The sequence below is a fragment of the Aspergillus aculeatinus genome (genome assembly GCF_003184765.1).
Source record: "Aspergillus aculeatinus CBS 121060 unplaced genomic scaffold BO66scaffold_3, whole genome shotgun sequence".
Classification (NCBI taxonomy): Eukaryota; Fungi; Ascomycota; class Eurotiomycetes; order Eurotiales; family Aspergillaceae; genus Aspergillus; species Aspergillus aculeatinus.
Window position 1 is genome coordinate 537,235 of NW_020291472.1, and position 24,840 is coordinate 562,074.

Here is a 24,840-nt window from a genome sequence, read left to right on the forward strand (position 1 = left end):
TAGTGCGGACTGACATCATCATTCATCCATCCATCCATGGTATGCTTCATCTGATAATTGACACCTGAACATTGAGGATCCCCGTGCTTGCATGAAACAAGAAATCTACCCATACCTTCTATACTATATGAGCCACTAAATATACACCTAGCTTTTCTCAAGGAGATAGTCTATCGAGCCAAAATCACGGACCAAGATGCACAGAAAACCACAAAACAAGGAGGATGGGGTTGAACGCCATAGAAATGCACAAATCGTGCGAAGCTGCAAGACGACCTCTACAGCATATTACTCTGAAAGCTCGAGGGCGGGCTCTCGCGGTGCGAGGTGGAAGGATGCAGGTGAATCGGAACGAGGTGTAGTAGACTGTACAGAGGGATTAAAATACGTTGCTCTATACCAACCCAAAGCGGCTCTTCAGTGATAGGAGAGCCTCGTAGACAGAAAGCTTCAGTTCCACGCGCAGGAAGCCGGTCCATGCGCAAAGGAAACGCCAGAAGTTGGAAGGACGGAGAACGCCGCCTGTTTCGTAAACGGCTTCCATTTGTTCCTCGAAGACGGTGCGGGTTGCGTATCGTGCGAGAATGAGGAACGTGCGGATGGGCCCTTGGCGAGTTTGCAGGTTTTCGTCGAGACTGCGGGCTGAAATGATATGTTAGAATCATGTAGCCATGCTTAGCAGGAAGAACATCATCGACTTACTCAGGTCGTTTGTCTTGAGGATCAGAAGGATGATACGAGGAACTTGGCCCAGCAGTTCGACGAGTTGTTGCAACATGCCTTCACCGAGTGCACCAGACATGCTCTCCCTCTCCGCGGACGTGCGGGCGGAAGTGATGTCCTTTTTCTTGAGAACCATGTAGTCTCGTCCAGTAATGGCGCTGGCGAAGAGAGGGAACTGCTCATCCGTTATACCGGCAACTTTGTGCGCGGACTCCCGCATGCGCGACTCATCGGCTTCGATCACCGCCAGCCAGAGCTTTGCATAGTTGCGACGCAGGTCTTGAGGAATGTCCCGGTAGAGTCCATGGTCGTAAAGTACGATATCGAAGTTGTGACGTCGACCGTTGGGGTTGGGACGGATAGCGATGTTCCCCCCATGTGGATCGCAGTGCAAGGGAGCGTTGGTGCCGAAAATCATCTCGTTGAAGATATGTGCCAATGCGGCGGAAACCTCATCCCGGTCAATGTGATTGGAATCCAGGAACTCAAGGTCGTCGGGTCGTCGTCCGGAAAGAAACTCCATAACGAGGATACGCTTCTGGGCCCACATCACTAATAGTTGTGTTAGTTCGCCAATCGACTCGGCCACATGTGTACTTAGATGACACACCTTCCGGAATAACTAGTGGGGCATCTGAATGCTTCTTGAAGTATTCCTTTGTCCGCATAGCATTTTCAGCTTCCATCCGAAAATCCAATTCTTGTGGCAGAGACAGGTCCATCTCTTTCGACAACCATTCCAAATCGTATTCCGGGAAGAAGCGCTTCAACGTCGAAAAGGTGAATCGAGTCAATGCCAAATCAAGCGGCGCCCACTCTGCCAATGCAGGATGTTGCACCTTGACCGCGACTTTCTGACCGGTTTCCTTGAGCGTAGCAACATGCACCTGGGCGAGAGAAGCGGCCCCGATAGGCTGTGGGTCGAAGGATGAGAAGATCTCATCGATACGACGACCAGTATCAGCCACGAACATTGCTTCAACGGACTCGATGGACGAAACGGGGCATTTATCCTGAAGAGGAATGAAGGTTGTCGTCCATTCCAAGGGCAGCAAGTATCCCATACTGCTCAGATGTTGTCCTAGTTTAATGAAGATCGATCCATTCTGCTCGAGAACACGCAGCGTGCGGTCCGCGCAACGCTTGTGACAGGCCCGTATCGCTTGGTCCCGTTCTCCAGGGGTGGACGTTTCTTGCTTGAGGGTAACACGGTAACTGATTGCGACCATGTGTGAGTAAGCCTGCCCTACTGGAACTTGGTGCTGAAAGAAGAAGATCTGGTATACTCACTCATTGATACAGATAGCGAGGGCACCGACGACTCGTCCAGTGCGCGCTGCCGCACGGTAGTAGTGCTGAACCTCATCCGAGTATGCTACAGCCGCAATGGCGATAGCTCCACCGATCACAACATATCTGAGTACTCTGTTGTGCGATTTCCCTGGTCCAGACTGCCTCGTGTCATTCCGTCCCGAGGTCGCGGAGGTGGCTGCATTCCGAGTAGGAAACGGCGGTAGTGATAGTGATTGATCGCCGATACGGCGTCGCTGAGTTGCCAAAGGGCGTGTAGTTGCAGAGGAGAGCAAACGAGAAGTAATAGGAGGAGTCGACAGACGAGTTAAGGGGGGGTTCAGGTGGGCAAGATTGGATCGTATGACCACCGCGGGATCAAAATTGTTGGAAGCCCGCAGCGGGATGCGGAGCACCGCCCTCATCCCGAACACGAACAATGCCGTCTAGAGAGCGACCACAAGTCGACAGAAACGAAGGCTTGGACGGTGTATTTCATCCGTGCCAGTACCAGAATCCCAGGGAGGGTTTGGTTGATGAAAGAGAGGATGCAGAGAAAGGACAAGAGAAAGAGAGGGAGGGAGAGAGAGAGAGGGACTATGGAAAGAGAAGGGAGGCAAGCAGGCAGGCAAGCCGTGGTGACCGCCGCGTCGCAATTTCCTCGCACCTTTTTTTTTTGCCTGGCCGGAATCGCCCATCGCCCATCGCCCATCGCCCATCGCCGCTTTTCCGCTCCCGAAGATCGCCACCACCCGGACGAGGTCTTGGTCTTGTCTTATTTACACTTTTCTTTCTAGTTTACTATATGCAGCACCCTGGGTGAAGGACACCATATGTGAATAGTTCGCCTTTCCTTGGTTCCTTTGTACACCACCATCTTCGTTCTCCTCGAATATGCATAGCGCCCATCCGAACGGCCGCAATGGATGTCATCAATGGTTATTTACAACTAATCGGCCATTGCGACGAATAAGTCCCAGGATCCCTGTAGCTTGTAGCTTCCTCCAACAAACTAAGATGCCCTAATCACCATACTCTGCTACCTTAGCTGTTCGGCTTTCGCGCGTCCTGATGCAGCTCTGATGGATGACTGGGGGAAAAGGGCCAGAAAACAGGTCTGTAGGCAGCAAAAACTCAGAAGCAGAGCGCTGAGACTCCTTCCTCAATGTAGCCTAAACATGCCAGAAGGTTTGTCAGGTTCGCTAAAACCCGAATGGCACGATCGGTGCAGCATATGTAGTGATGGATGCGTTGAGTCAAGGGGCTTTGGACGTCCAATCCGCCTCAGTATGTGTCGGACGTCGGCGCTGCGGAAGAATTGAGCGACGACGCGATAATGAGCTTGCAGGCCTGGATTCGTCTTCCGCCAGGAAATCGACGTGAGATAGTCGGTTACCGACGCCTCGTGAAATCCTATTCCTCGAAGCTCCAGGTGCCGGATTGACTCCCGCCGTGAGGCTGGAACTTGGCCCATCTCGACTTCCAGGTCGAAGAGCCAGTGCTGAGCTACCGAGGACATTTCGGGGATGGCGTTGGCTTTCTCGCCCGTCAAAGTAAGCCTTTGACTGACTGAACCGATTCATCTGTGGAGTGGCAGGGGCCGATTGATTTGCAAGCAGACTCGGTGGAGTGGTTGAATTACTCCGCCGTCTAACGCCTGGTTTGCGCTTTTCCAAGTGATATGATTCACTTTTCTCATTAGACTGTATCAGCTTGCCGGCCATGTCCCTGACTAAAATTGCTGGGTCATGTTCAAGTTCTCGAATTGCGTCCAAGAGACCATATCTGGCAAGAAGACCACCCTGCTCCTCGCTGGAATCGCAGATACTCGATATAATGCGCAGCATGTTGAGCCGTACCGCAGCTTTGTTGTGGCGTAATTTCTGTCCAATCTTGGTGAATATGTCGGGTCTTGCGAAAGTCGATGCAATCGGCGGGCTTAGCCTGAGAAGTTTCTGGAGTGGCTCGAGGAGATTCTCAAAAGCGTTTGCCTTGGAGACAGTCAGACACCTGACAATAGAGTCTGTAAATGAAACTCGTTCATAACGGTTATCAAGGAGATGCTCCTCGACCTTAGCAGTTTCTTCTTGAAGCCTATAATCGCGCGGTTAGCCTATGGTAGATGCTATCGGGATCGAGCACTGACCAGTTGACAATAGCATCCAGAGCTGTAACTTGCCAGTACGGGTCCGATAGAAGAGAGATGTAGAATGCAAGCCCTTTGTTACGCCACAGTTCACGACGACCGACCTTCCCAGAATGCGCCATGTCACAGAGAATAGGCAAGGCAAACTCCTTCAGAGGCCGCTCTGTTTTCACAATTTTCTGAAGAAGAGGTACGATGCCATTCAAAGCTGCATCTTCTTGTCGAGACTTATTCAGGCGACACATGTTGTAGATAGTGTTAAGGATCTGGTTGGAGACCTCCCGGAAGTGTGGGCGTTTGATGGTAGACCGTAACAAGTCTGTAAGAACATCGATTGCATTTGAGTTCTGAAGCGCGTCAAGTGTTGTGGAAAGCATTGATAAGTTCTTAATGAACTTCAGCATAGTGATTTGGTGTGGCGGTGTCATCCGTCTTAATTCCTTCAAGACTCCTAATCCGAGTGTCAGTGATTGTCTCGAGTATGGAGCTGTGTTCTGGCTCCCTTACTATGCAATACCGTTCGCTCTGCCACCATTTCCTTCACATGGTTTTCGGCCTGCGAGAATATGAAGAAGATGTTTGCAATCCGACCCTCGACGATCTCAGCTAATTCGCCTTCTTCATCCAGCACGCGACTGAGAACGAGTGATAAGGGATCCAAGACAGAATTGCGTGACAATATTCTACAAAAGTCATTCTTTGGCGTAGAACCCTGTTTCTCGTTAGATCTTGCCTGGCGAGTTTAAAGCGCAAGTCGGTACTTACCTGCAACTCAAAGACACTCCAGATTCCGTTGACGCCAATAAGGACCAAGTCACGCTCGTCCTCGTAGTCATCCTCCAAGAACTCAACTAAAACATTGAGACCACCCGCACTGACGAACATTTGCAGGGTAAGAGTTGATGTTTGGTACATCTGCTGCACAAAGGCTGCCGCTTCGAGACGAATCTCTCTCGGGTATTTCTTGGCGGCGAACTCATTGATGATAGGAATTCCGCCCACGAAGCAAAGATTCTCTTGGATGTCGTAGTCATTGAAGATGATCGCATTAACAATGCGCAACAGGCAGAGTATAATGTCACGCCGACGGCATATGTCCAGTATCTCCAAGATCGGCAGCATTCCATGAGCGCTAATAATGATGTTCTTCGTTTCAGGTAGGTCACAGAACACAGTCAACAATTGTTCGGAGATTTCCCCTAGTACGTCCTCATCCTGGGACGTTTTCAAGGAGCTCACGAGCCCTTCAACCTGGCTCTTAAGACGTGCATACTTGTCACGTGCGATGTTAGCCTCCAAGTCCGTTTCATCAAGTCCCTCTTCGAGTTGTGCGAAAGGATCATCTTCGTCATCCTGATCTCCAAGCCACGAGTTGTTAGACAATTTGGAATTGAGTCTCAACGTGCTTTGGTTGGAGTTGTTCTCGCTCTCCGACCTGTCTAGAGCAACCTCATCGGCACCTAGGATATCAGAGAAATCTTCGTCGCGCTCGTTCTCAGCATATCGCTGGATTTCAAAGTCGGAGCGGGTGCGTTTGACAGATATCCGCTTTCGAAGTTGTGGTTCATGATCTTCATTGCGTTCTGGCGATTCTTGATACCGAACCAGTTCTTTGGATGGCGAGATTGGCGTATCGGTTTCTTCTTCGGTCTCCTACAATCCGGTTATTACTTGGGGAAAGCGATAAGGCACGATATGCTTACTTGAAAGGCGCTAAGTTTGTGGTCTAAAACATCCTCATTAGCATTAATGAGGTCGGAATAATCCTCGACTGAGTTTTCTTTGAAGAAGGAAGTCGGCCTCTGTGGTTTTAGTGGCGGCACCGGGGTTTTGAGAATTGGCACGTTGTGGTGAATGGCAGCTATGGTGGTCTTGGGCTGACTCGGCGTGCTCTCCACTCCTGCTTGCCGCAAAGGATAAGGACGGATGGTTTGCAGGGAGTCTGCTTCGGGTAACCCATTCAGGGAAGAATCATCGAAATCCGAAAAGGCGTCATCTGACTTGAGCACTGTTCCATCGAGAGATGCGAATGCTTTCAGCTTTTCAGGTGACAACATGCCCCCAAAGTTATCTTGCGGTCGAAGATGAGGCAGCTGTAATGCGCTTGGGGATATTGCTGTCGCGAAGTCATCATCCCAGTTGTCCTCCTCAGTAGACTCAGGGGATCGATATCGATTAACATGCTTTGAGACCGGACTTGGGAGTGTGTCTGTTGTTGGTGCATACCGAGACGGGCCCAGATCTGGGCGGAACGATGCAGAGCCCTGTGTGTCGAACCTGAAAGGCTTGCGCAGCGTCCCCATTTCGGGAGAACGAAGAGCTTCGTTCCATTCTTGCACACTCTTCACAGCTTCCTCGTACTCGGTCGACTTCTTGGGAACCACTGAGTCTATTCTGCGAGCATTGACAATCCAGGGGTGCTTAAGAAGCTTTCTTGCCGATACGCGAAGGTTGGGATCCTTTTGAAAGCACTGCATCAAGAAATCCTTGACCGCCTGCGAATTTTCTCAGCATTGGGCAGACGAAACGAAGGAAGTGGGAGAAAACGCTACTGACCGGCGAAGCTCCTTGTGGGAGAGGTGGGTGATCATCATTGACAATGCGGAATAAAGCTGGCATTGGCTGAAGATTATAGTATGGCGGCTTTCCTTCTAGAAGCTCAATGACAGTGCACCCAAGACTCCAGATATCAGACGAAGTGGTTGCACCCGAGAGCTCTATAACTTCAGGAGCCATCCAGTACGGCGTGCCAACCACGCTAGATTCACTAAGCCCCGTCGTTCGACTGGCGACACCGAAATCTGCAAGCTTGACGAGGCCCTCTTTAGTGGTGAGGATATTGGCTCCTTTGATATCCCTATGGATGACACCCTGTTCATGCAGGTACAAAAGGCCGTGCAGCACTTGCGACATGTACAGGCCAACCAAGTTCTCAGGGAAGCGACCAAAATTCTTCGCAATGGAATGCAAAGAACCATTCTCACAATACCTGAAATAATTAGCGATCTAGTTCCCTCATAATTAGAACACATCCAGTACTCAAGTATGATGTTCAGAGTCTCTGCGGATTTCACAAAGCCTTGATATTTTACAATGTTAGGATGCTGCAGTTGTATGTCAGCGTCATCTCAACTTTGGATGGAAATTGCTGAATTCGGCTTCATATCTTACATCCAAGTTCTTCAAGAGATCAATTTCCAACTGCGACCCACGGAGTCAGCGACGATCGTGTGGATGGTGAAGCAGCATTTTATGTTTACCATGATGACCCGCAATTCGCTCTTCGGTAAATCTGCCAACTTAATTTGCTTGACAGCAACGGTCTCTCCTGTGTTCCAATTGAGGGCTCTATACACCGAGCCAAACGCGCCTCTGCCTAGGCAGTCACCCAATTGCTTTGTTGCCACGGGCGTTAGCTTGCAGTGTCTCAGTAAGACAAGAGGGCTGGCACCATACAAAATCCTTGAGCTCAGCAACATCTTTCGCCGATGATTTGATCATCCTGCTGTCCTTCCCTTTGTCTTCTCGTTTGGTCGGGCTGGACCCCAGTCTCGTCAGTCGTGATTTGGCCGGAGTGCCTGGTGTTCTGGACGGTGGAGGTGGCCCCTCACTCGGTTCGGATGATCGAGAAACCATTGTCCAAGGGTAAGCAGATCTGGTGTCTTATCACTGCTCTGGGTCCACTGATATCCAACAAGATGTCTCAAACAAAAGCGATCGCTCAAACGACAAAATATTCGAAGAAGGCCGATGCCAGAAAATCGATCGGATTATTCATGTCAGCACAATCTGAGGTCTAGTCGCTTGTAACTGTCAGTCAATATCACAGAAAGCTGCAGAAGACTGCTACAGATGATAAAAAGCACTGGTATCGAGACTTTATGGCATGATTGTCGTTAAACAAGAAAAAATCAACGTACTGGAAGGGTACCTGTTATTGTCTTCACAAGAGCCGCGTCTGTCAAGCGCGCCGCTGAACATTAGAGCCTGGGCTCTTGAGTTACAGGAAAGGCTCGAATTATCAGCTCTGCTGCAAGGTAATGGAGCACGCCAACCAAGCAAAAAGACGGAAAAAAAAAGAGAAAACGAGCACTTCCTGTTGTGCTTGCCGGGGCAAACGCAGGGACGCTCGGCGGGTGTTTTGAACTTTCCCTTTCTCCACAGCACCACTTGGGTTGGGCCATGACGCAGCGCCCGGCCGCTGCTGTATCTCCGATCGACCTTATCAGAGCCAAAGCGGAGTCTGTCTGGGGGGCCGCCTCTAATTCAATTGATTAAATAGCTAGACAATGATGGAACACAATTTTTGCACTGCATTCTTTGTCATTCTAAACCAGAGTTTTCAGTGGCTAACTACACACATGCTTTCATTACTGATTGGGTATGCTCAAGAGGATTTGCACGAAAGGGTCGAGATAAGCTAGTAAGATGCTAGAATGGGTATCCTGTAAACACAAATCGGCACACGACCCGTGATGTGTCACGACGACTTTTGTGCTTCTCGAAGAAGACGCAAAACATCAGACGCAAGGTAGAGACTGCCAGCAATGACCAATGGGCCGCCGTTAGCTTCGTGACAGGCCCACTCGATTGCAGCAGAGACATCGCAGCCAAATGTCTGCACTAGGCCTGTCTCTGAGATAGACTGCGCACATGAAGCCACTTCCTCAGTATCAGCCGGTTTCACCCAAGGCATCCCGTCAACAGGACCAAATGCTGTCACTGCGACATTGTCACCAGTCCGAATGATGTTATGAAACAGAGAGGATAGATCTTTTCCCTTTGAAGCTGCGATAACCCAAGTAACATTGTCATGCTCTGTACGTAGCTTCCGATCCACATACTGCCCAAGCACTTCCGCCGATTGAGCGTTGTGCGCGCCGTCAAGTAAGACGGGCTCTTCCCGGCTCACCAAAGGGCCCAGTGTGATCTTCTGTAAGCGGCCTGGCCACAACACGCTCGACAATTGTGGAATAAGCATATCGACGTTGATTTCCGGACGGAATCGATCCAGTGCCAGCTTAAGTGCAGACACTGCGCAAGACATGTTGGCTTGTTGATGAGGCTGCAAGTCGAGCGTCGCGAATAGGCGGCCAAGTAATGGTGACTGGGTTTCTGGGCGGACAAAGTTCGATTCAATCCCCAGCTCGCTGATGCGTTTTTCCAGTGTTCTAATTACTTCAATCGAGTTCGTGCCGTCCACCACACATGGCACTCCAACCTTCAATATGCCCGCTTTCTCGCGTGTAATCTGCTCGATGGTATCTCCGAGTAGGGACTGATGGTCAAGTCCGATTTTCGCAATAACAGACACTAAGACATCGCTCAAGATATTCGTTGCGTCTAACCGGCCGCCCATGCCAACTTCAACTACGCCGATATCGACTCGTTCATGGTTGAAGATCTCGAAGGCCGTTGCAGTCAAGAGCTCAAATTCGCTTGCACCGATGCCGAGGGTTTGGTCTCGAAGCTTGACTCTAGCTTCGATTTGTCGAAAAAGTGATTCTTGAACAACATCCTCGCCGATTGTGATGCAATCCCATCGGTCGATTAGATGGGGGGAGGTGAAGCGACCACAGCGCACTCCGCCGGCAGACAACAGGTGAGATAGGTAGGCACTGATGGAACCTTTGCCGTTAGTTCCAGCAATATGAATGGCCTTCCATGACAGCGGAGTCTGCTGGAGGAGGCGGGATATCCGACTTAAGCCGAGCTCTATCATCCCTCAATACACACACTAATATATAGCTGAGGATGTGTCAAGGCTCATGGCCAGCAAGCAAGGACAGAGGCAGTTGACATGGGGAAGGTGTAGTTATCAGTTGAACCCGTCTGGTGCTCTCAACGGGAAAGTCAGCAGCTGTCGGCAAGATAATCGGAAATCGGGAAAGTGCCCGATAAGAGTTCGATGCCTTAGGCGACAACTACGCAACCCCACCACATTAACCTGCAAAACGGTACAGTACAATATGTTGCAGTAGCAGCGCAGTATCACTTCGACCCTTACTTCAGTGCAGTAGTCATTTAAGTCATTTATCACCCGACACGTCCTCCTAGTGAAGGTTTTTGTACTTTACTGTTTGTTGTCCTATCCAAAATCTCCGGGCCGCGGTAAACCTCAGGTCGCCCTCCATGACAAGCGTAACTACATACACACGAGTCCATAGTAGTTACTCCGTACTCAGTAGCACAATAGCCGCCGTACTGGAATATACGCGTGTGGCGATGGCGCCACACACAAGTTGTCCAGCCGCCGTTCCAACAACAAACCATTTAACAAAAAAAAAAAAAAGGCACTGAACAACCCGAGGCGCTACGGCAGGCCTCAGGCGCCAATATCGTTGCCTCCGCTTTTTTCCTTTACGAGGAAAACCAAATCTCGCCGTTTCTCCATCGACATTCGTCTTGGTCGTTGCTCCCCGCAATCTCCGGGCTACTGTGCTTACTATTAGTCTTCTGCGTCAATTTCCCTTTGCTTCTGAATGTGATAGCTTTTCTTCAATCTTCAATCGTTCTAAACGTGACTTTTTCTCCGATCCTTCTTCGCATTTACTATAACCATGGGTATTCCGTGAGTATCTATCTCCCCAGTTGGCCGTCAATACTTTACGCGCCCTGCTCCATTAGGCTAAAGCGCCCGGGACAATTGTCTTGACTGACTGGTAATGATATAGGATGTTCCGGGAGCCTTCCCCGACCGAAGACACGAGAAATCACGCTGCCAAAGATAGCTGCGCTGCCGCACGCTCTGCGATTCGTCGCCAGGTCAGCGTTCGCCGCCCTTCGCGCTATGGCTCTGTCCTGCGCAATGCAACTTTACGAACGATTTCCCCACGAACCCTGACAGAGGAGATTGAGCGCGAGCGGGAACGCGAGCGCGACTCGAATAACCCACAGCGCCATGGTCGCTCGCCTATCATCCCTCGGGCGCTGGCGTTAGCAGACGAGGTCGAACGCGCACGCGAGCGCGAGGCGAACGGCATACAGCGTCATGTTCGCTCGCCTCTTTCGAATGCTACTGCCGCCGAAGATCCGTTCAACCTCACCAGTGGATTTCTAGACCCCCTACGAGCTCGGAACGCACGCCGCAATGAACAGCGGCGGCTCGATAACGCTCTTCAGCAAGGCCGCTCGGGTCAACAACGCCTGAGGATACCGCGCAATTCGATCATGTCCGACTTTCAGCGCCCCGCTTCTCCCGGTCTAGATACCAACAACAGGCAGGATCAGGATCACCCTCAATTCACGCCTCGCTTTGCCCCTGCAGTCGCATACCACGGGAGCGCTTCTCCACATGCGCGACGAGATGCTCTCCACCTGTCGCCCTTCCCCCTGCCTGATGGCCTGGGCCCAGATTTGTCTGCGACACTTGCTTTTCCTTCCTTGCGTCGTGTTGGTCAGCGGTCCATCAATGATGCCAGTCGTTCAAATCAGGAATCACTTATAGACGGTCTAGGCGATCGCCAAAGGAGCCTCAGCCCTGATGATGACCACGCCAACGATGCATGGGAAACACTTTTGACAACGATCACGCCTGACACAAATCTCCCAAGTGCTGATTCATCATTCAATTCAACATCAGCGCCCGGAACGAACGTTCCTGTCAACGGAGCAATGAGGAGCACCGCCGCCGGAATGCGGCCCGTTTCAAACTCAACGTACTCGGGTCCTGGCACAATGGAGATAGTTCTTGATCCATATTCAGAATACTTGAATCCATGTGACTTCCCGCCGAGTGCTACCGATTCCGAAAGCGACTCAGAATCTGAGACTTCGCATTCCCTGATTCGGCGCTACCGTGCTGTTCGTCAACTTGAGTCTTTGAGGCGAGCTGTGGACTTTCAAGGGGCCATGATACGCTCCCAGGGGACCGCAAGACGAGCACCCGAAGTTCAGTCAACTATGAGTAGCCAACCTCCGATACCCACTGTGTCGTTTGCCTTTTCCGATTCTTCTACCGACCAAGACTTGCATCAGGTTCAGGCCGTACTGGACCGTCTCACAAGCCGGCAGGACCTTCCTGACGATTTTTGGGCGTCCGTTGGATTGTCTCGCAATTTCGGTCAGCGTGAAAATGACGAGCCAAACGAGGAGCCAAACGTCGCCGACACAATCGACGGACCGATTAGTCGTAGCTAAACAGCAGCCCCCTTCATTCGTATTTTCCCCATCTGTTTTATTTTGGTTGTGGAACTTTGATAGACAATATCTGTTATGCTTCACTCAAGATACCGGGCAACGCGCAGACTTCAATGGTTGAGTTTCTCTTTAGCGGGGATGATGGGCGTTAGCGGTGTGTTCTGATACTCTTTTCCATCAAGGGCGGCGGGCACCACCTGATACGGAAATAATCTTCTCCATACATACTTGTTTTGTTTTCTCTGTTCTGATAACTCAGATACCTTCTATTGATATACTCCCAATTGCTAAAAGTCCCTATATGTCCTAAAGAGATTTTATAACCATAATTATCAACAATTCGCCTGCTTAGAGAATCAGCACGCCGCCCTGAATTTCAGGCAAGCATCATAGAGATCAATCCCTCCCTCTTTGTGATGCTTGTGATGACTGAATTGAACCTACGACAGGACATATTCTCAGGTAGATATAAACTAATTACCTTCACGGTACTCCGTACTCCATACGCGGTTGCTGCTCCCCTGTGACGTGACGTATCATTACTCCGGAGTAAAGGCGATAGCGAGCCCCCACTCTGACGACAAGCCCCGCAGACTTATTTATCTCAATGAATCGCCGAGCTTCCACCGCTCATGCAGACCTTCATCATCCACCTCGCTCGCGCATTATATTGTACAGCTACCAGAATCCCAGTACAGTCACTTCAAGCCCCTTAGATCGCACTTGGGACCTCTACAGTGCACCCCTTAAGACAACCTCAATCTGCGACCACACAATCCTCGGCGCAAACAAACAGTTCCAACCTTTGCATGGACGGGACCACGGTTATCGGTGCATTGTCCCAATAATAATCCAGTCTAGTCAAATTCTCGTGTGTGTTATCTCCTAGTCCACAGATTCTATTCCATCATGGAAAAACAAGTCGATCGATTAGTCGACAAGATCTGGAGTGAGTGTTAACCCCCCCCCCATGCGGACGAACAAGCGGTGTCTTTTTGTGTCCGACGAGCCCCAGGATCCTCCTCGGTAGCTAATGCCTCGAGCCACAGACAAATTCCAGTCCACACCGGATGATGCCCGACTGTTGATCGCCGTCAGTGGGATTCCCGGGTCCGGCAAGACAGAGCTGGCTACGATGATGGCCAACCGCATCAATCAACGATACTCCGCGCAACATCCAGACTCACCGCTTATCGCAACCACCGTCCCGATGGACGGCTATCACCTCACACGCGCTCAGCTAGCCGCCATGCCTGATCCCGCGTACGCGGCTGCCCGCCGTGGCGCCGCATTCACCTTCGACGGGGAGAAGTTCCTCAAGCTCGTGCAGGCGCTGCGGGAAGAGGTTACACCCCAGACACGAAGTCTGTACGCTCCGAGCTTTGACCACGCGGTCAAGGATCCCGTGGATGACGACATCACTATTCCGGCCACCTGCCGGGTGATCTTCTTCGAGGGCAACTACCTCAGTCTGAATAAGGCGCCGTGGAGCACGGCGGCGGAACTAATGGATGAGCTTTGGTTTGTGGAGGTCGACTTCGCGGTCGCTCGAAGGAGGTTGATTCGACGACACGTCAAGGCGGGCATCGCGAAGGACGAAGCCGATGCAGACAAACGAGTAACGGAGAACGACTTGGTCAATGGAAAGGAGATCGTGGATTGCAGGATGGATCTGCAGGAAATCATTAATAGTGAATTTGACCCTGCGTGGGAGAGGTAGAGCAAGGGGGTTTTTGAAGGGCATAGAACCATGATCACCAGACTGGTTAGAGGCTTATGAACCGCCCTGATCTCATATGGTGATTCGCATCACTAGATGAAAGCTTCATATACATACTTCGCCTTTTCTCTGATGTTTGCGCAATCGCGGGGTATTGATCTCCCGTTGTCTTTTCTGATAGACTAGCTACGAATGCATTCGCTGATTATTTGGTTGCTCGAGTTCTTCTAGGCCTCATACAAGGATATATTGTGACCTAGAGCTTGCTCCATGCTTGTCTTTATTCCCAACAGAGCTCAGCGTGATTAGCTATAGCAGGTACAAAACAGGAACGCATATTGTGCGTCAAAGGGCTGTGCTTGGGCCTCATCGACAATACCGTAATGTCACTGTGTTCGGTTGATCCACGGGATAGTTTCGTAGCCCAGACCAGAGCAAATTGCCGATACAAGACATGTAACAGTTTGATTGGCCCATATTACCCGAAAACAAGTACAAAAAGAATCACCTTTGCTCTGAGACTATAGGTATAGAGGGCTTCACAACAGGTTAATTATGACTCAGCAGGAGGCAGCTAGAGTTGCTGTGAGATATGTATGTGGCGACTACATCACATCAACCGGACGTTTCCTTAATCAACTTTACATCATTTCACTGTCGACTCTGAGCTCTCGAGCACTGGATTCGAATTTCTATTGGGCAGAGGTTTCTCCAAGAATTGACTACAAGCCAACAGTGAGTCGGGGGATGGCAGCACAAAGAGGGGCCAAATGCGGGAGTATAGGCGCTGAACTTATACACGGAGGGTATACTCTATCCAAGATACTGAGCACTGTGACAATGCTATAGACTTTAGCTACGTACTCCTAGTCGACTCATCCTGTGCGCGCGAAGTAACGAGGAAAGCTTGCACTATTATTCCCAAACAGCATAGTGTCCAGCTTGCCTAACATTATGATAATCCTCACATGAAAGACCAACTTCAAAGTCGCTACATAGCCGCTGATAAGTACAGCGGAACTTCCTTCCAGAGAAAGTGCATTGCCCGATATGTCTTTGCGGAGGTTTCACAGATATTTGCCTGCGGGCCTCAGCTTGAAAGATGAGAATGCTGATACTGGTGCCCGAAAAGGTCTGACATAAAGAGCGCGAATTCCTGTCTGAAAGTCATATGTACTTCTAAGCATTGTCTTCGTTTTTAGCTAGTTACACTATGTAAATGTTACACACAAGATGCCCGTGTTAGTTAGAGCAAAGAAGGGATACCATGGCTCCGCATACCCACAATTGCCGCGAGCCCTCGATCCGCAGCTTAAGGATATATTCACCTTTGCGGTCGTTCAGAAACCAAGCAACGTTCGTTAAGTGGTAATCATGTTTCCTGATTGATGCCGGCAATGGGTTCCTGGTGGTTAGCCTTACTTGTCCTAGTGGTTCCACTGCTGGCCTAAGCCCTTGCGGCAGCTAACCGTTTCAGTCTTAGTAATGTATGACCCCAGTTTTGTGGTTGATCGACGGGGACAATTCTGTAACTAGGAATGGGGGGTCGTTGTTCCCTGTTGAACTTGGGGAATTCTTGACCTCTGAATTCCTCATTCTCGATGTCTTTGAGTCTCATCACCAGACACCTCAGCATCACTATCTGTCGCTTCCTCAGATCCCAACACACTCTTTTCTTCTACTTTGAATTTTGTCCCTGAGAAACCACATCCTATCCACGCCTGCTTCCCTACTAAACACGGCCTCCGTCTTCTTGAAGTATTGATAGACTGGTGAATAGTGTTACTCCAATCGCGCCTGAGATGTTGCTATTCAAACCCGCTTTTTGCGCTGTTTGCGCCTTTGTTTGGGCCTTCAGTAGCCTTGTCGCTGCTGTTCCAACCCGTGATTGTCTTCTGTTTGCTGTAGGGTAAGTGCGCCTAGTATGAGTAGTATCTCTGATAGTTATCGAGATTGCTGGGTCGAAATCACGCTGAAGTACCTGCTAACAATTCGAATACAGCTCTCAGTCCATTCCGGATGACCTCCAGGCCATATGTGTCACCAATGGCAAACAAATCAAGGACAAAATCTCAAACCTCTGTGGTGACGATACCAAGGTGGCTATGCAGCAGTTCTCGGATATATGTGCCTCAGCTGGATACAAGGGTGGTATGTTGGATGAAAAGTTGCTGCGCAGTCATATACTGGATCCACTGACTTAGTGTAGTGAACGATATATTTACCATTTCTGGTGTCTCATCATCAACTGCTGTTGCCGACCCCACAAGAACCGGTTATGGCATTGTCACCCCAACCGGCTCGTCTAGCATTATATTAGTGCCCAGTTCGAGTCCAACTCCCAGCTCTAGCCCGAGCCCATCACCAAGTGCTCACCCCAGCGGGATAATTTCAGCCGGTTCATCAGACCGTCATGTTCCTGCTGCAGCATTCGCAGCTGTTGTTTTCTTTGGAGTCGCGGCGGCACTGTAGTCTTTCTCAGCTGCTGCTGCCAACCCCGGATTCATTGCTTCTAGTTCTCAACCTTGTTATTATATGTTTGAACCTAAGACCTTGTACCATACTTTACCGTAGAATTGATGTACCCGGAGTATTACTCGATGGTGCAAACCAATTTTTCGGTGTCCTAAAGGGGAATTCCAAGGAACCCGATGGATGGCGACGGAGAAATCTTCTAAGCTAGCTTCCCAAAATCTTACCAAGCAGTGCGGCGGTCTAGCTTTGGTGGGTAAATTGATAAGATCGTTTGGTGCAGTAGTTCAGTTAGTTATTGAAACGCGAAGCTGATTTGTAAGATGTAAGACCCAGTCGGCTCTTCCAAGTTAACGTGGCGTGAGAAACTCAGCAACAACAACACGTGACTTCGGGGCGTCGCGCGTCTCCGGCAGCCGGAGCAAAAGGAACTGCTAGCGCCAATGCAAGGGCCGCCCATTTAGCTCAAACACGAAAATTCGCGTTGATTTCCACCAGCAACGCGTTTGCCCCGGCGACGTCAAATATCTACCACTCTCGCTGCCCCTCCTCCCTCTTTCTCTTTCTTCTCATCCTCCACGCTCCTGTCTTCAGGACCATTTTCTTCTGTCTCTTTTCCCTTTACGAAAATTGTCATCTTCACGCCTCTTGACATACGATTTACTGATCTTTTATTTCTGTAATTCCACTTTTCTTCTTATACCCATCCTGTCATAATCTTCGATTCTACGCATTCCCCAGCCATTCCCTGCCATTCAAAATGTTTGTCTACAAGAGAGGTGAGCATCAAGCCCTACACCGTCAACCCATAGCGTCATGGATCCCTACTTTGCATCCAAATCCGCTTCGAAATGTTCCTGTTGAAGGTCGTTGCCACCCGTGTTGCAAAATTTGCTAACGACACGTTGAACCGCAGACGGACGCAAAGAACGCGTGCAGTTCGACAAGATTACCGCTCGTGTGTCGAGGCTCTGTTATGGACTCGACCCTGAGCATGTCGACGCTGCTGCTATCACCCAGAAGGTCATCTCTGGTGTCTACCAGGGTGTCACCACCGTCGAACTCGACAACCTGGTATGTGGAGATCACTAGGTGCTTGACGATCGAGTTCTGACTTTGCTTGCAGGCCGCCGAGACTGCCGCGTACATGACCGTCACACATCCCGATTACGCTATCCTCGCTGCTCGTATAGCAGTTTCCAACCTTCACAAGCAAACCAAGAAGCAGTTCTCGCTGGTTATCTCTGACCTCTACCACTATGTCAACCCCAAGAACAACACTCCCGCACCCATGATTTCCCAAGAGACGTACGAATTAGTCATGAAGCACGCAGATGAGCTCAACTCGGCTATCGTTTATGACCGTGATTTCAACTACAACTTCTTCGGCTTCAAAACTCTTGAACGGTCATACCTTCTGCGCATCAATGGAAAGGTTGCAGAGCGCCCTCAGCACCTGTTGATGCGTGTGTCCGTCGGTATTCACGGCAACGACATCGAGAAGGCTATCGAGACCTACCATCTCATGTCTCAGAAGTTCTTCACGCACGCCTCCCCGACTCTATTCAATGCTGGTACTCCCCAGCCTCAACTTGCCTCATGCTTCCTCGTCGATATGAAGGAGGATAGCATTGATGGTATCTATGACACACTCAAGACCTGCGCCATGATCTCCAAGACCGCTGGTGGTATCGGTCTGAACGTCCACCGCATTCGTGCCACCGGCTCCTATATTGGTGGAACCAACGGTACCTCTAATGGTCTGGTTCCCATGCTGCGGGTCTTCAACAACACTGCCAGATACGTTGATCAGGGAGGCAACAAGCGCCCGGGTGCTTTTGCTATCTACCTGGAGCCCTGGCACTCGGATGTCTTCGAGTTCCTGGACCTCCGCAAGAACCATGGTAAGGAGGAAGTTAGAGCTCGTGACCTGTTCTATGCCTTGTGGACCCCCGATTTGTTCATGAAGCGTGTTGAGTCCAACGGCGACTGGACTCTGTTCTGTCCTAACGAGGCTCCTGGTCTGGCCGATGTCTACGGCGACGAGTTCGATGCTCTTTATGAAAAGTGAGTTTCCTGTTTGGAGCCTACTTGCTAGCCCTTTCTAACAGGACTATAGGTATGAGAAGGAAGGTCGCGGCCGCAAGACCATCAAGGCGCAGAAGCTCTGGTATGCTATTCTGGAGGCTCAGACCGAGACTGGCAACCCCTTCATGCTTTACAAGGATGCATGCAACAAGAAGAGCAACCAGAAGAACTTGGGAACCATCCGCAGCTCCAACCTTTGCACCGAGATCATCGAATACAGCGCTCCCGATGAGGTTGCTGTCTGTAACCTGGCTTCTCTTGCCCTCCCTACTTTCGTTGATGCCGCTCGCGGCGAATACGACTTCGGCAAGCTTCATGAAGTCGTGCAGGTCTTGGTCCGTAACTTGAACAAGATCATTGACATCAACTACTACCCTGTTCCTGAGGCCAAGAAGAGCAACTTCCGCCACCGTCCCATTGCTCTTGGTGTCAACGGTCTGGCCGATGCTTTCCTCGCTTTGCGTCTGCCTTTTGACTCGGCTGAGGCTAGACAGCTCAACATTCAGATCTTTGAGACCATCTACCACGGTGCTCTGACTGCCTCCTCTGAGTTGGCTAAGCAGCACGGTCCCTACGAGACCTACGAGGGCTCTCCCGTCTCTCAGGGTATCCTCCAGTACGACATGTGGGACCGCACTCCCACTGATTTGTGGGACTGGGACGCTCTCAAGGCCAAGATTGCGCAGACTGGTGTTCGCAACAGTTTGCTGGTTGCCCCCATGCCTACTGCTAGCACCAGTCAGATTCTGGGCTTCAACGAGTGCTTCGAGCCCTACACCTCGAACATCTACTCTCGTCGTGTCCTGGCGGGTGAGTTCCAGGTGGTCAACCCTTGGTTGCTCAAGGACTTGGTTGACCTCGGTCTGTGGTCCGACAACATGAAGAACCGCATCATCGCCGACGGCGGCTCCGTCCAGAACATCCCCAACATTCCCGCCGATATCAAGGCTCTCTACAAGACTGTTTGGGAGATCTCTCAGCGCAACATCCTGCAGATGGCTGCTGACCGTGGTGCCTTCATTGACCAATCCCAATCCCTCAACATCCACTTGAAGGAGCCCACCATGGGCAAGATCACCAGCATGCACTTCGCTGGCTGGAAGATGGGTCTCAAGACCGGTATGTACTACCTGCGGACAATGGCGGCCTCGGCCCCCATTCAGTTCACGGTGGACCAGGAACAGCTCAAGGTTGAGGACACCAACGTTGCTCGTGCCAACTCCTCTTTCAAGAAGCGTGCCACCGGTGCTGCCTCCTCCACTTACTCTGCCGTGCCTCGCGGTCAGAGCCAGATCAATGGGCACAGCGAGGATGTCAACAACGGTGCTGACAGCCCCCGTGCTCTCGCTGCCGATGCCACTTCCCGTGGCAATGAGGGTGAGGCGGAGGGACCTCAGGAAGAGGATTCCGAGAAGACGAGCGAGGAGCGCGAGAATGATATCTACTCCCAAGCGGTGCTCCAGTGCAGCATCGAGAACAAGGAGGCCTGCATCATGTGCCAGGGTTAAGGAAACAAACGATGAAGGTTATAATGCGGTCGGCGTCTTGCTTTGGGACATTTGTGTGTAATTATATTACGGGTTTGATGGATATGGATTTTCTTTTCTGATTACCTGCTGGGCTTTCAAATGTATTTACGGGCTTTGTGAATTTCTTTTCTTGTTTGACATTGACATTGATGGCTTATGGCGATGATCTTGATATACATAGATAACAATTTACTTTCTTCTTTTATGATGCTTATATTTTCAGGTACGGCGTTTCAATAATTTCGCCGAGCTTCTCCATTATATCACTTGCTTGAAGTATGGGAGAAAGAGACCAGCGTGAACCCGATCTCGGGTTAGATGAGGTTTATCACAATTAGTCAGTCCTTCCTGAATCCCTGTGGAACGAAGTCTCCCTCGAGATATTCCTTAGCAGAGACCCCGGAATACATCTCGCTGCCCTGATTCTGGGTCTCGCCCTTGTGGCCCTGGTTACTACCGCTGTTGCTGCTGCTGTTGATCTCCCCATGTCGCATTCTTGATTCCGATCTCACCGTTAGCTTAGAAATGCCCTCTAGCCAGCCAGCCAGCATCGCGCGCGCGCGACGACAATCCAGGGAACTCGAAGAAATGGACTGGAAGCCATCTAACCACTTGGCCTACCTCTCTCTTCATGCATTCGCCACCTAGCCTCTTCACGCTTGTGGTTTTCGAGTACCATTGTCATCGCAGACGCTATTCTGAAGGGGTGGTGAGATGTCCGGGCTAGCGGATGTTTCCATGCGAAGACCGGTGAAACTCGGAGGGATAAGGGGAGAGTGCCATACATGTCTGTATGCTTCTGAGGCGAATTTGGGGGTTGAGTACTTTTTTTCTTTTTTTTTTTTCCTTTCCCCCCCTTTGGGAATTGTGTGTGAGAGAAGGTTGCTGACAAATGGAGCGATGGCATTTTTCGCAGAGACCATCCATCCCACTGCTTGCCTCTATTTATGTTCCCCCAATGAATAAGCAGTTGGTTCAGGAAATCCCCAGCCCATGATGATGTCCTCGAGAAGGGCCGCGATGTTTCATCGACTGATCGTTGGAAAATGGTCTAGCCCACTATCTGACGTCCGTGTGAGAGAGAAACTCGGTGGCTTGAGGACGCGTCGCATCCGGTTTCAACGCTTAGGTTTGGATTGAGGGTTGAAGCTTCATGGGGGTTAAGTTATAGGTTCCGTCTTCGGATGTCTCTTGCACGGCGAGAACCGTGGTTGGAGCGGGGATGACATGTTCAACCTTGGATTGTGGGGGAGGACTTATATGAACTTCGAATGGTACTTTCTTTCTTGGTTTAAGGAGGAGGAGGTGTGTGGTTTTATGTGTCAATTGGAAGAGGTCGGTAAGAGTATGTTTTGCATAGTTGCAGTATGCTACAGCCGCTGCGAGCGTGGTAGTCAATGCGAGTAGCCCATATAGTAGTATGACAGATTATAGTAGATACCGCTCAGCCCGAGTCTCCGCCTATATACTCCATAAGTCTTGTAGTCCCACCCCCCTTAGTCATGTTTCTGGAACAGGTAGGCCAGTGGAATGTACAGCATCACGCATACTAGAACGTATTTGATCAAGTGATTGACCAGCAGGACGTAGAAGGTCGAGGCTTAGTTGACGGCCGGAGATGCTGGAAAGAGTGGTTGCTGCTCCGGAATATAGAGACAAGCTGCCTCCTGTAACGATTGCCCGAAACACCTGCTCATGCTCGGTGACAGGTACACGAAAGCACACGCTTTTTATACTACATGTATGGGCTATATCGCATCGATGGAAATTGACATCCCAAGGCTGGCGATGCCGTTCGTCGACCATTCTTAGACGGAGCGCCAAAGGCTTACAAGGTTTGTTGATCCCGTAGTAGGTCCAGTACAGCCGCGCGCGCACTGCTTGCCGGAATCCGGCGAATGAATTACATTGTCGCTGGTCTATCACTATAACAGGTGCCTGGGTAGTATGCCCAGTGCACTAAGCGACACTACTGAAGGTAGGGTGGGATGGCCCGGCGCTTCGGATCGCGACCAGACCCGGAGCGGCGGCGCCTAACGCTGGTATCCTGCTGTCTCGCCCTCCGCCTCAACCACACCCCGGAATCATGTTTGTTCCTGAATGCTTAACTCGAAACTATCTTCGGCTGGTGCAGCCGATGGGGATATGGGGGGTGCACTTTGTCACGTCTGAAGATGGACAGCATTAGGCCTGGAAAACGGGGGCCTGTCGTTCAACATGGGCGCCATTACTCGATAAAAATCTCCAGCTTATGTGGCTGGTCATTCCACACCAGAGGCTGTCGAATAAACCCGTTCGAGTTGAGCTGTTTAGTAAGCTGGAACACACTTTCAATCGCGCCTCGAAATCATGAGACCAGTTCTTGGCCACAGATCGAAACATGCGACCTTCGAAAAGATTCTGTCAGCGCGCTGAACCACTGTTGAGAGAATAAATCACAAGGAGATCTACGTAGGGGAAGGCATTCCCCGTGAGTTCCAAGCGTGTACCAGGAGATACAGAGGTGACCTGAAGCGTGCACTTTGAGCTCTTGTACATCTATCATTCTCAGGAGTCCTGCTTCGATAGCATACCAATGTACGTGGACCAAAAGAAACACATCCTGTCGTCGACAGACCCCGAAAGAAGTCCGCTAGCGAAATTGAACAAGTAAGTACCTCTGCATCAACACTGCCACTTCCTGCGTTGGGGAAGAAACCCTCCATAGGATCCCTCACCCAGCCCCAACGTTGGTACCATCCCGCAAGCGAGATCCTCGCGGGGGGCCAACTGTCGCAATTGAACCCATTCCACTGACCTTGGCCTGTCATGGAATGGGCCGGGCCGTGGTCCACGGAGGTGGCCGTTTCCCATTGAAAGGGTGCGGAAATCGAGCGTGATGCCTGTGTAGCCCTTCTCCTCCAGTGATGGGTGAAACAATGCTGATGGCATCCAATGGGGATGTTTGAATCATTCCGTCTCTCGGTTGGATGGATATATCCCTGGTTGTCAGATGTAAACATAACTCAACTCAAACAGCAGCTCCGGTTTCATCAGCGCCCAAGCCAACTCTCGTTAAATCCCCGGTGCTGAGACAGCTGTTGGTCGTACGTGCGCAGGTACGGATTTGTGGCTGGCACACGGGGCTCATGTCCGTTGTGTAACTATAGATAATAGAGCGCAGCAGCTGCTGGAAGGATAGCTTAAGGATTCAGCGGGTTTTCCCGCTTGGTGGTTGGTAGACCAGCCAACAGCCATAGCTCTGGTTCATGTGTTGGCACTAGGCTGCTGAGAAGCTCCTTCGAAGCTGTCCGAGTTGGGTGAGGGATCTCGAGATCGAAATGATGACAAGGAGCTTAGCTCTTTCCTGAAGACGAGACGGTCAGGTACCATCTAACCCAATCTCTGGAGGTATGAGGGGGGGGGGGGGTTGTAGCATGTTGTGGGGGCTAGTCGTTTGAGCTCCCGTTTGAGCGGTGTTGGATGGATGAATGATGATGACGACGATGAAGCGGATGTACAGTGGCATACTGTACAGTACTTACTCACATAGCACAGAAGCGAGGTACCCCATACTTCTGCTGCAAACAGGGCTACGCTGTCGTACAGGGACAAAGAGACCTGACTTGATCCCAAGAACATCGCCCCGCCGTAAGCGAGGAGACCGCCCGCCGGGCAGATGGACAGACAGCCGGGGAATGCGGAAGAAATTGACCATGCTGCAGATTCACCGTCTCCCGGGTCGGAGGAATTGTGCGGTGTGAATGACTACCGGGTGTGAATCGATAGAATATGCTCCGATGGTGAGGGGGCACCTAGAATGCTCTGCAGATGCGATACATGTCATGGGCGGAGGCAGGCTTGATGTCACTGTGCAGGTGTCCGGATTGTTGATTCTCAATTGATCGGTAGGATCGGATAGATTATGTACTGTACTGTACATTGTAGACACTGTAGAGTAGCTGTATGATTCATACCTACTGAGCATGTACAGAGTACAGTGAGTAACTACTAAGAATGCAATGGTTGACTAAGGGTATTGAGGTATTGACCGGTCGGGATCAGAGATCAATCAGGGATCAGGGTCTGGACCGAGCGCTGGGTGTTTGTGTGTGTGTCTGTTCAACCCGTTGACTCCATCAGCCCATGTGGCGTCTCAGAACTCCATTGCCAAGTTTCGTATTCCCACTGCCACTGAACATGAAAGAATTGAAAGGATTCCTCTCTATGGATGATTACATCGACACTCTTCTTGTTCACCGGTCTAGATCGGCTGAATCTGGCAAGTTTTAACAGGAATCTTGAAGGCGACTGCATCCCCTCCAATCGGCCTTGCTGGAAGGCCCGACACAACAGAAAATTCTCGTAGTGGGGCAGAGACGAGGGCCAAAAAGCACTCAGAAGAGGGGAAGATGCAGCCCTGGACAGATGAAATCATGAAAGCCCTCCGAGAAGAGGGGAAAGCATCCGCAATTGGACTCATCTGGCCGCCTTAGTGGTCGCGTTGCCCGCCCTCACTGGCTGCGCGCTGCGATGGAGTCCCCAAGACTCGGAGGGTCGCGGACACGTCGACACCGCACGGTCGACTCCTCCATAGGCTACGTTCCTGAGATGGTGGAATCTACCAGGATCCATCCATGGTGTTTTCGCCACCGAGTGGGAGGAGGAGGAGGAGGAGGAGGAAGAGGAGGAGGAAGAGGAAGAGAAAAAAGTTTAGTTGTGAAAGACAGGATTGAAAGAGGTTGATTGAAGAG

At 50.8% G+C, this 24,840-nt stretch overlaps 9 protein-coding genes across 9 annotated transcripts; 4 read left to right on the plus strand and 5 right to left on the minus strand.

The window, feature by feature from the left end:
• Positions 1-2: 2 nt before the first annotated feature.
• Positions 3-2,581, minus strand: BO66DRAFT_388068 (ABC1 kinase family protein). The gene is made up of 4 exons (XM_025646461.1): positions 2,014-2,581; positions 1,334-1,938; positions 703-1,275; positions 3-642 (listed from the first exon to the last, which is right to left on the minus strand). The coding sequence occupies exons 1-4, from the start codon at positions 2,436-2,438 to the stop codon at positions 395-397; spliced, it is 1,851 nt and encodes a 616-aa protein (XP_025508418.1). The 5' UTR covers positions 2,439-2,581; the 3' UTR covers positions 3-394.
• Positions 2,582-2,775: 194 nt separating this feature from the next.
• BO66DRAFT_388069 (serine/threonine-protein kinase) lies at positions 2,776-8,176 on the minus strand. The gene is made up of 10 exons (XM_025646462.1): positions 7,616-8,176; positions 7,420-7,563; positions 7,331-7,360; positions 7,199-7,263; positions 6,716-7,148; positions 5,863-6,654; positions 4,925-5,812; positions 4,667-4,871; positions 4,160-4,610; positions 2,776-4,107 (listed from the first exon to the last, which is right to left on the minus strand). The coding sequence occupies exons 1-10, from the start codon at positions 7,793-7,795 to the stop codon at positions 3,270-3,272; spliced, it is 4,026 nt and encodes a 1,341-aa protein (XP_025508419.1). The 5' UTR covers positions 7,796-8,176; the 3' UTR covers positions 2,776-3,269.
• Positions 8,177-8,471: 295 nt separating this feature from the next.
• On the minus strand, positions 8,472-9,998 carry BO66DRAFT_388070 (dihydrofolate synthase). Its single transcript, XM_025646463.1, has one exon. The coding sequence runs from the start codon at positions 9,879-9,881 to the stop codon at positions 8,640-8,642; it is 1,242 nt and encodes a 413-aa protein (XP_025508420.1). The 5' UTR covers positions 9,882-9,998; the 3' UTR covers positions 8,472-8,639.
• A 544-nt stretch (positions 9,999-10,542) lies between these two features.
• BO66DRAFT_417308 (uncharacterized protein) lies at positions 10,543-12,557 on the plus strand. The gene is made up of 2 exons (XM_025649666.1): positions 10,543-10,730; positions 10,834-12,557. Exons 1-2 carry the CDS (start codon positions 10,720-10,722, stop codon positions 12,296-12,298), a joined length of 1,476 nt encoding a protein of 491 aa, XP_025508421.1. The 5' UTR covers positions 10,543-10,719; the 3' UTR covers positions 12,299-12,557.
• A 373-nt stretch (positions 12,558-12,930) lies between these two features.
• BO66DRAFT_417309 (kinase-related protein) lies at positions 12,931-14,221 on the plus strand. The gene is made up of 2 exons (XM_025649667.1): positions 12,931-13,247; positions 13,348-14,221. Exons 1-2 carry the CDS (start codon positions 13,208-13,210, stop codon positions 14,016-14,018), a joined length of 711 nt encoding a protein of 236 aa, XP_025508422.1. The 5' UTR covers positions 12,931-13,207; the 3' UTR covers positions 14,019-14,221.
• A 1,381-nt stretch (positions 14,222-15,602) lies between these two features.
• On the plus strand, positions 15,603-16,667 carry BO66DRAFT_111372 (putative GPI anchored cell wall protein). Its single transcript, XM_025641828.1, has 4 exons — positions 15,603-15,927; positions 16,021-16,169; positions 16,228-16,533; positions 16,593-16,667. The coding sequence occupies exons 1-3, from the start codon at positions 15,821-15,823 to the stop codon at positions 16,488-16,490; spliced, it is 519 nt and encodes a 172-aa protein (XP_025508423.1). The 5' UTR covers positions 15,603-15,820; the 3' UTR covers positions 16,491-16,533; positions 16,593-16,667.
• A 342-nt stretch (positions 16,668-17,009) lies between these two features.
• Positions 17,010-20,322, plus strand: BO66DRAFT_340444 (ribonucleotide-diphosphate reductase subunit RNR1). Its single transcript, XM_025644409.1, has 4 exons — positions 17,010-17,269; positions 17,407-17,564; positions 17,617-18,557; positions 18,610-20,322. The coding sequence occupies exons 1-4, from the start codon at positions 17,251-17,253 to the stop codon at positions 20,084-20,086; spliced, it is 2,595 nt and encodes an 864-aa protein (XP_025508424.1). The 5' UTR covers positions 17,010-17,250; the 3' UTR covers positions 20,087-20,322.
• Positions 20,323-21,560: 1,238 nt separating this feature from the next.
• BO66DRAFT_111380 (uncharacterized protein) lies at positions 21,561-21,968 on the minus strand. The gene has a single exon (XM_025641829.1). The coding sequence runs from the start codon at positions 21,911-21,913 to the stop codon at positions 21,608-21,610; it is 306 nt and encodes a 101-aa protein (XP_025508425.1). The 5' UTR covers positions 21,914-21,968; the 3' UTR covers positions 21,561-21,607.
• A 434-nt stretch (positions 21,969-22,402) lies between these two features.
• BO66DRAFT_111394 (uncharacterized protein) lies at positions 22,403-23,343 on the minus strand. The gene is made up of 2 exons (XM_025641830.1): positions 22,681-23,343; positions 22,403-22,615 (listed from the first exon to the last, which is right to left on the minus strand). The coding sequence occupies exons 1-2, from the start codon at positions 23,107-23,109 to the stop codon at positions 22,511-22,513; spliced, it is 534 nt and encodes a 177-aa protein (XP_025508426.1). The 5' UTR covers positions 23,110-23,343; the 3' UTR covers positions 22,403-22,510.
• Positions 23,344-24,840: the final 1,497 nt, after the last annotated feature.